The sequence below is a fragment of the Diadema antillarum genome, unplaced genomic scaffold (genome assembly GCF_040938485.1).
Source record: "Diadema antillarum isolate AM-2024a unplaced genomic scaffold, OU_Dant_1.0 seq00000565_RagTag, whole genome shotgun sequence".
NCBI lineage: Eukaryota > Metazoa > Echinodermata > Echinoidea > Diadematoida > Diadematidae > Diadema > Diadema antillarum.
The window spans coordinates 1226399-1235985 of NW_027271504.1; the positions used below are offsets into that span (position 1 = coordinate 1226399).

At 39.3% G+C, this 9587-nt stretch overlaps 1 protein-coding gene across 1 annotated transcript in view; it reads left to right on the forward strand.

Annotated features, from left to right (window-relative positions):
* The window catches only part of LOC139735152 (poly(A)-specific ribonuclease PNLDC1-like), a 29183-nt gene extending 20315 nt beyond the window's left edge, over positions 1 to 8868 (forward strand). The window contains exons 17-21 of the mRNA XM_071645913.1: positions 4134 to 4233; positions 6387 to 6476; positions 7176 to 7264; positions 7909 to 8007; positions 8535 to 8868. Of these exons, the coding sequence (XP_071502014.1) occupies positions 4134 to 4233; positions 6387 to 6476; positions 7176 to 7264; positions 7909 to 8007; positions 8535 to 8607 (451 nt within the window). The 3' untranslated portion in view covers positions 8608 to 8868. The remainder of the gene's footprint in view (positions 1 to 4133; positions 4234 to 6386; positions 6477 to 7175; positions 7265 to 7908; positions 8008 to 8534) is intronic.
* The last annotated feature ends 719 nt before the right edge of the window (positions 8869 to 9587 follow it).

The following is a 9587-nucleotide window of genomic DNA, read 5'->3' on the forward strand; positions in this document are numbered from 1 at the left end:
GGATTGTCCGATTTTCCTCAAACTCTTACTGATGGGTTCTATCAATATTGCTGCATTCACTCAATCCACATGTATATGAAGGTGAACTTGTCCTTTAATGGAGATTCTCCTGGAAATTTCCAGTCAGAAGGTCAAAGGTCAAAGGTTAAGGGTCAAAGGTCAGGTTTAAATGAAAAAAAAGAAGATATATTTTGTACTGTAATTACACTCTTTCTTCATACTGTAAAACGAAAAATTTTCGCGTGCATTTTAATTTCGCGAATTTCGCGAGCGCCAAAATTCGCGAAATTAAAATGCACGCGAAAGTTTTTGTCTACACTACATGCATTGAACGCCAGTGGCAATTCGCGAAAATTTCATGCCGCGAAAAAGGCTGTCAGCTCCAATTCGCGAAAATTTCATGCCGCGAATATATCATGTTTTACAGTACCTTGAAAATTATACTCAATGCATAAACTTATAATAAGGTCGGTCAGAAGTCAAGTAAAAATTTTCAATTCCCCAAATATGTGTATCTGCACTCTTTAATAGACAGGTATAGCAAACCCAGTTCGTGAAAAGTGAACATTTAAGATATTTCTGACAAACCTGTTATTTCGATATTTTGCCAGTTATGTGAAACTGTCATCACACATTGTGAAGACATTGTACTATACACCTATTGGGAGAATCATGCATTATGGCGGAGGCATAAGTCGCCATAGCGACATTTCTAGTTTGTTATTAATGTCAAAGTGGGATTTCCCTGTAAAAAGAGACTGGGAGACAGTAGTTAATCATGGTAACAAACTTGTTATACTGCCCCCAGAGGTGGAATCCATATAGCTACCGGTAACCATAATCCTCCCATTGGTGTGTGTGTGTGTGTGTGTTTGTGGAGGTGGTCATGTCTACTTTAATATATATACCACATGGACCAAATTGCACAGCCAGTACACTGCAGATTGTTTCATGTACGTACAGCTGTAGCCCTTGTATGTGCCCAGACACTAATAACTTAACTCCCCAAGCTTTTTCACCAGCATTAAGTATCAAGTCAATTCAAAATCTGACCTACAAAGAGATTAGCAAGCCCACCCAGGTGTAATAATGTGCCTCAGTCCAACAGGAAGGCCAGGGTGACATGATAAAGGATTAGGGGGATAAGGTTATTTCTATTCATTGACAATAAGAATCCGGGTATCTGCGCCAATCATCGGCAAAGAAAGTGCTCCAGCCTGTGTGTCCAAATCAAAGAGATTTTTCTCCTCCCCACCACTAGAGGGCGGACTCTACAATGGAGTCAGTGATTTCATGGGGGCCGCCATTGTACCACTTAGTAATGGCGGACTTTGCGTACTAAGTATTCATTTTTACAGCGCGTATTACGCGAACTTCTGAACTTTTACGCGAGTACGCACTTGATTTTGGCTTCTCCTCGGTTGCTCGTTTGCTAGCGTGTTAGCACGAGGGGTGAGCCTACCGCCTCGTTGTCATCCAATGCTCCCCTTGCGCTCACAAAACAATGGTACAGGGCGTATGAAGACCCCGCACTCTAGCAGTCACTGGGGAAAATCTCTTTGGTCCAAATTCAGTAGATCGGCAGATTAGGGGTTAAGATTTTAAGTATACATCAATCAGGGCAGCCCTGCCCAAGCTTTGACAATTACTGTTGATGTCACTTAAAGGACAAGTCCACCTTCATGTACATGTGGATTGGGTGAATGCAGCAATATTAGTAAGATTTGTAAGATTTTATTGACTCTATCAATCCCCTCTCGGGGTATGAGAGTACAAACATATTTACAATACATGAATACAAAAATATAAGTGATAATGTGCATGTACATTTGAAAATAACAGATATAAATAGATATGTTTACAAAACAAGGCGTAAAGGACGTTTAACTACTCTACCACTACGTGTACAAACATTCACATCTACTTCACTTTCTACAAAACTACTGTCTTTCTTCTTTGGTATTGAAGAGAACTGAAACATAATAATTCTGACAAATTTGGCTAGTTTTTTCAAATGGCAAGCATTAGTTTAATTGAATAATTTGGCCATATGTAATGTACTTGGTCTACTGGCCGTCAAGCTACTTGGTAAAGACAATAGTCTCTCTTTGTTGAAAAAGGGACAAACAAAAATATAATGAAATTCATCCCCTATATCGTCGGATGAACATATAGCACAATGCAATTTATCTGTCAGGCTTGCATCAAACCTGCCCTTATTAACGGGTAATCCATTAGATCTACATCTAAATTTACTTAATGTAATATAATCTTTTCTTACACAAGACCTGTAAATACTTCTCTAACATCAAATTATCCTTAAACATTCTATGATTTGTACAGATTCTATTTGACCATGTTGCTGCTCTCCACTCTTGAATAAACATATCAAAAAGTCTAACTTTTGAGGTGTGTGAAATCCATGCAGCACTAAATCCACCCCCTTGTGCTTACCACACATTCCCTAGCCCTGCATAATAAACAATATTTGCGATTAATAATAACCATTGTGATTTTGACGGGGAGTGTATGTCTCCTTGTAAATGCAGAAGAAATTTGAAAATTGTACATGAGTGTTTGGTTTCTTTTCCCTTGACTAATCTCAACCAGAATCCAATCATTCGACATTTAATATAGTTCAAAATTACTCCACGTCCAGTTTCACCATAAACCATACAATCAGGAGTACATTTGTTCACAAGCAAAATTTTTCTTAAGAATTTCCTATTTAAGATTTCAATTTGGACTATACACTCATAGCCCCAGACTTCACAACCATAGAGTAAAACAGGTAAAACAAGATGATCAAATAGATGGCACTATGTGTCCACAGAGAGCTGTAACTTTTTAGCCTTGACCAACATACTATAAAGTGCTTTTCTAGCTTGTGTGACTTGTTTAGAAATTGCCTTTTTAAAACTACCATTATAATTGAATTTAAATCCAAAGTACACAAAGTCATCTACAACCTCAAGTGAAAGTTTGGAAAAAATTGGACAATCCGTTCAAAAGTTATGAATTTTTGAAGTATTTGTGCAGTCACTGCTGGATGAGAAGACTACTACAGTGTCTGATGTCACATGCGTAGAACAATACAAAGTGAAAAAAAGTGATGAGGTGAAGGAAAATATAAAGAGAATTTGACAAAATTTCATTTTTTGAAAAGAGTGCACATTTCCTCAACTTGTCACTGACTTATGTTAGGACAATAATTCCCCCCTGCCTTCTGAAAGAGGCAAGTCAAGTGTGCTTTTATTATGCTAGAAAAGTGAAAAAATGTTGAATTTTCTTTATATTTTCTTTATATCATTGTACTCATGTGACATCACGAGCTGTAGTATTCTTCTCATCCAGCAGTGACTGAGCAGAAACTTCAAAAATTCATAACTTTTTAACGGATTATCCGATTTTCCTCAAACTCTCACTGATGTGTTCTATTAATATTGCTGCATTCACTCAATCCACGTGTCTATGAAGGTGAACTTATCCTCTAATCACTTGTATACATGCACATTACAGTCAACGTTGCACAGTTTGGGTTTCTTTCGTCGTCAAATGCCACTCCTTGCTGGCAATTATGTGACTATGGCTTCACAAACTGAATTGATGAATGTCAGCAAGTTGCTCCTCTCACGGAGCGTCAGTGACAAAGTCCTTGCTTGTATGGCTTTCAAAAAAAACCCAGAAAGAAATGTTCGGTGGAATTACAGAAGCAAGCTGTGGAGATTTGGACCCATGTGTTTACCCAGGAGTAGGAGTAGAGGAGTGTTTGTAATCATTTTGTGTGTGTATGTGTGTGTGTGTGTGTCTGTGTCTGTGTCTGTGTTTATCTGTGTGTTTGTGTGTGTGCTTTTTGTGTGGTTTTGTTGATGCAAAAGGGCATAATATCCAAAATGTATATTGATGATAGTGATGATCATTTCTTATGCAACAAATCCTTATGTATTTCTTCATTAAAGCAAGATATGTCTTCCAGGGAAAAGAACGAAAAAACATCATGAAGAGAGGCCCATCAAACTTTTGCTTGTGTTTTTCCTATTAAATGTCTTATGAATTGAATGGTCATTACCTTGAATGTCCAAAAAAATTAATGATACAAACATGCAAATCTCTATGACACGATTTCTCGGCAGCGGGATGGCAATCAGGCCACTTGACTTCAGGGAGTACGAGTGGAAGCTGCAGCCGTACATCAACAAGGTGAACATCATACGAGCCATGGTCAGCCATGTGGTGAGTAGTACCTGTTAACCCTTTCTGTGCGAGGGACAGTGTGAGTACAATACCATGGGGTTTTCTTGTATCATTCAGCACTCAAAGCACGTAATGGGTTAACACCTTGGTTGCTGATGAGGAAATGCTTGTACAGAAGCTGGCCCATAGACAGTGGTATACACGCCCCATTTTAATGAGGGATGCCGGAAATTATACGAAGTGTGGAGAGCCACCGAACTGGAAATTGCTGTTCTCTAGGTACATCCCCACTTTCACCCACCAGAGTTGGGGAATCATTGATTCTATCTGCTCCTGAAACTTTGGAAAATATTCTACAATACGTGTACTTGTACCTATAGTGCTGATGCAGCCGTAGAAACGGTCTTTGTTTTGTTGTTTTTTTCTTTTCTTTTCTTTTCAGAGTAAGTGAAGCCTACTTGTTTGTGTATGAGGGCTGTATTTATGTACATGCCCAGAGCAATGATGAGACAGAAATAGATGAAGAGTGGACAGAGTGTGCATCAATTAATCAGTGAATTGTTCTGTGTGTCCAACCAGATGGAGTCTTGGGTTTTCACATGACCTCAATTGACTTGTTTTCTGTGAAGCCCACCTACGCACTACATGACCTGAGTCATATGACCTTCCAACCATGAGATCAGGTCATGTGACCTGGCAACGCACACTGTGCGACCTGACCTTAGGACCTGCAACCTGCCTCCCACACATGAGCGTAGCTATAAGCAGCTAGCCAGCTATAAACGCATGACCATTTGAAAAAAAAAAAATCAACATGCCAAAACCTTCCGATCAGTTCCTGTGACCTAGTCCTAAGACCTGACACATGGGTGTTTGGTGACGTCAAACCTACAGTCGGACGGTCGCGTAGTGTCAGCGTGCTTTAAAAAAAAGCAGATGTGATGCTAGTGTAACAGGGAAAATGTCTTATTCTCCATTCTTTCTATTGGCTCATATTCTTGAAATATGATATCACTATGAATAACAAAGGATTTGCACTTAACCATGTTGGACCTGTTTTTTGTATTAAAAAAAAAATGGACTTGAATACGGTATGCAGTAATGCCTGCCACTCCCACCCAACACCACCCACTATCTGAATTTTATGAAAACATCGGTCTGTTTACCAGGTTGACTTGTGTAACTATTCAATGAAGAGATTGTTTTATAATCATTGTAACTTGTGGATGGTTAAACTTCTTATAAAAATTGCAGTGCTCTTCTTTCAAGCCTGTCTAATTTTCATACACCCTCTATCTTGAGGTTGTGACCCTGGGTTATGACTGCCATCTAAAGATGTATTACAAATCCAATCTATAACCGCATCCTTGTCTTCAAATCAAGATTTAAAAAGTTCCATTTTCTCCCTGCTCTTATACACTGCAGCTGAAGATTGCCATTCATTCATGGGAAATTTTGTTCTGCAGCCATGCATCAGTTTTTCAAAGCTGAAATGTCCAGCTTATTTTGCTAGAGAAAAGGGCATAAAAATGGGGAGCATGTTGTGCAAGGACTAATTATAAAAAGCAAGGACACAAACTGAAATGCAGATACCATTTTCGTGTGACGCACGTTCGTGCACTTTCACCTTTTTATTCATTCATCTGGAGATCAAGACACAGCCTTTTGGACCTCCTACATGGCAGTACTTCAACTCTTTTCTATGACTTCTTCGTCTCTGCCATATTAATTAGCAGGCCACATGATTATTGATTGCTTACTGAAAGGTACTTTCACTGAAGGAATTATTGGTTCACTCCAGAATGACAAAATGAGTCTTATGGGGCTTCACGCAATGCTCTGTCCATGAGGACTAACCTATTACTGTAAAACATGATATATTCGCGTCATAAAATTTTCGCGAATTGGAGCCAACGACCTTTCTAACAGCTTAAAATTTTCGCGAATTGCCACTGGCATTCAATGCATATAGTGTAGACAAGAACTTTCGCATGCATTGTAATTTCGCAGATCTTTGCGATCGCAAAATTCCCAAAATTAAAATGCACGTGAACATTCCTCATTTTACAGTAAACAAAAAACTGGGAAAGCATATCGCCTACATGTAATGATGTCATTCCCATATTTCTCATCCCTACCCTCCCACTGCCATCCCCCTCCCCATCTCCCTCCTCCCTCCTCCCCCCTCCCAGGACCTAGGAGGGCCTGATCCCCCCTCTCTGAGACCACAGTGGCTCCACATCTCATCCAAGAGGCTCACCCAGTCACTGGATGTTGGCAAGGTGAGCTGACCCTTGACCCTTCTTGCCCATATGTGAGAGATGTTCCGTCTCGCTTTGCAAACTTCCCAACCCTTCCTGAATTTGGAGAAAAGAATCTGAATTTTGACAATTCTCAGCACTTGTTTTAATAGGAGTTTCCTTTTTTTGTGTGTGTGTGTGTGTGTGATTATTTTGCTACACACTCCTATCGGAACTGTTTTTTCTTTCCTTCTTTTGAGCTAAATCATCACTATTTTTCAGTCAGAAAGGTTGAGATGTCTGGCTTTGGCATCAGAAAGCATGTTGTCCATATGGAGAGCTTTCAAGGAAATTCAAAGGCTATTTTGGGTAATATGTGAAGATTTAGAGAGGAAAATATCTGTAATGAAACTCCCATAGTTTCTTACCATAGTATAATCACTTTGACATATTCCTGAAAACAGTTTTGGTTTACCAGTAATTATTGAATTTATTTCTAATTCTGTTGGATATAAATCACTAAAGGAAAAGAAACTTGTATATATTTGTAGCCTATTGAGCTGATGTTGAAATTAAAGGTATTGATTTGAATGAAATCTCTTTTGGCTTTGATCTGTTGTCTTGTACCATGGAACCCTTTCATTTGTAGTATCAACTGTTGCTTGGAAACTGTCTATTTCAGAGTTGGTAGAAACGATCCTTTTGACCAAACTTTTATGGGCATTCTTCCTCTTCCCCCAGCTTGCCCAGACCTTTGGAGCATTTAGCTCCGTGGACGTCCAGATGATTGACAGGCGACATGCTCTGCTTGCTGTGGCAACGTACGGAGGGTGGGTGCAGAACTCCTTTGTCTTTTTTGCTGGTGTAGCATTGATTGTCAATATTTTGCAGACAACTAACTGCCCATGGACGGATGTCTTCTTAACCCCTCTCCCCCATCCAGTTATTTCTTTCTATACCAAATAATTTGTTCTAGAGAATGAGGAAACATTGTTGGAAAGATGGTGATCTTGAAATAGTGACTGGAAGTGGGCGATAGAGAATTTGTCAGGTGCTGTAAATCAAAAGGCAGCAAAGTTTGTACAGAAGTAACCACATCTGCAAAAGTATGAACAAATGAAGTTCACTGAAATAGCCAAGTTTAAAAGGAAAACAAATAATTAGATAAAAGATTAAATCAGTAGCTCATACAATATTTCAACTTCTTCCTTTCCATGAGACAAGATAATTTGATTTGCTCCATAGTTGCATATGTCATAGTAGTTTGAGTCCATATTGCCAGACCAGGTGGAAGTTTGAGATGAGGGTTGGAATCTGGTGCTTTAGATTCTGTTTGCTATCATATCTAAAGAGAAAGGAAAAATGGAATGAAAATAAAGGTACCACAATAGGGGCTAAATGCTGTTGATGATCATCTCTTGAAGATATCTGGCTTTTGTCAAATTTGTGAAATTCTCTTCTTGGACACTTTTAGGAGCAAGGACATTATGAGGGCCTTCAGGAATCACCAAAAGTTGTCTGTGGTGAAGTACAGCCCCCTCTATCATAGCCCGAGAGTTAGGATGGGACTCTGGTGAGTTGTTGCTGCTTTTGTTTTGTTGTGTTTTGTTTTGTTTTGCTTTGCTTTTTTTTTTGGGGGGGGGTTGGTTTGGTTTTGGTTTTTGGTTTTTGGTTTTCACATCATATAACACAACTCCATATTTTGATTGCATTCTACACATGTTCCAAATTGCAAAAAGAGTAGAGAATACTTTAAATTGACAGGATAGGTATTAGAATCAAGGGATAGTTTGAGAATACAGAATTCTTACTCATTATATGTGTGCTTCTTCCTTATAAAGATGTGTATAACCAAAATCTATTCAATGAACCATTGATTCGCCTGTTGGATAGATTATCCTGTCTGGAGATATTGAAAATATTGAGGTAGTATTCTCACTTGAGGGAGGTTTTATAGCAAAATAGATGATATGCCAGTTTATTCTCAGATGATGAAATAAAAGATGTATATTTTGACCAGTGTAGAGTATGTGATATTTCTGATTACAAAAGAAAGAGCAAAATCTTGTAGACTCTTCTGTTGTTCTCTTTCCTCTAAAGGGGAGCCCTGCTGGTGTCTGGTGCTGTGTGCGTCTGGGCATTCTTTGGCAGCCATTCCAAGTCAAGCAGATGAGGAGAGTGGTTGTCATGACAACCATCGAGTGAAGAAGGCCCATGCTTCCATGCCTGTTGGAGGGCTTGTGTTCTCCCGGACATCCAGCTTGATTCCTTTGCCATGCCTGTAACCATCAGGTTACTGACTGCCCTGATATGTCAAGGGCGTGTGTTAAAAGTAGATCCACTGGGTCACATGACTTTGTCACCTGACAAGTTCCATTGTCACGTTGGATTCTTAGAAATGCAATGCTTCTCCTTAGCAGCATTTCTCGCAATTTTTGAGGTAAAGTGCAATTAATCCAATGCAGAAATCCCGCAATCATAGATCTGCATTGTGGAAAGAGAGAAATTGTAAATTTTGTCTGTATCTGTCTCTTTCTGTAACTTTTCCTTATGTATTTTGTGTCACTAAGACCCAAGATAAGATGTGCTGTGTGTTAAAGGTAAAACATAGTTCTTGTTCGCCTGCAGAACAGTCAAATTTTACTCCAAAATGTACATGTATGCCTAAGAAATGTGTGGAATAATGCTGTAATAACAAAATACATGTATTCGTTGGGTAATGGCGGAAAATACGAAATATTAACTAAAAAGGTTCGCCCCAGGGGTTCGACGGGGGGGCCGAGTTGTCCCTCTGAATTGTACAGTTGTACTATGGGAGAACTTCACGTTCTGGCTGGTCACAGTTAGGGGCCGATTTGATACAACGTGCGCATCAAAGAGATTCTATTTGGCACGCGAGCATACAAAATGAATGTGCGTCTGTGTATGAAATATGGCGATCACGAACTGCATGTAAATATTGTCTGAAATATGGCGGAGTTGCCTCCATGCTCGAGTTAGCCTGGATCCTCCATGGAATAAAAGTTGGTATTCCAACTTTAATTAATCTATACTTTTAATCTCAAAATACTCCAAAACTACTCGTCATCCTGGCAGACTGCGTCAACCAGGTAAGTTTCTCGGTAGACCCTTATGACATATTGCAAGCAAATG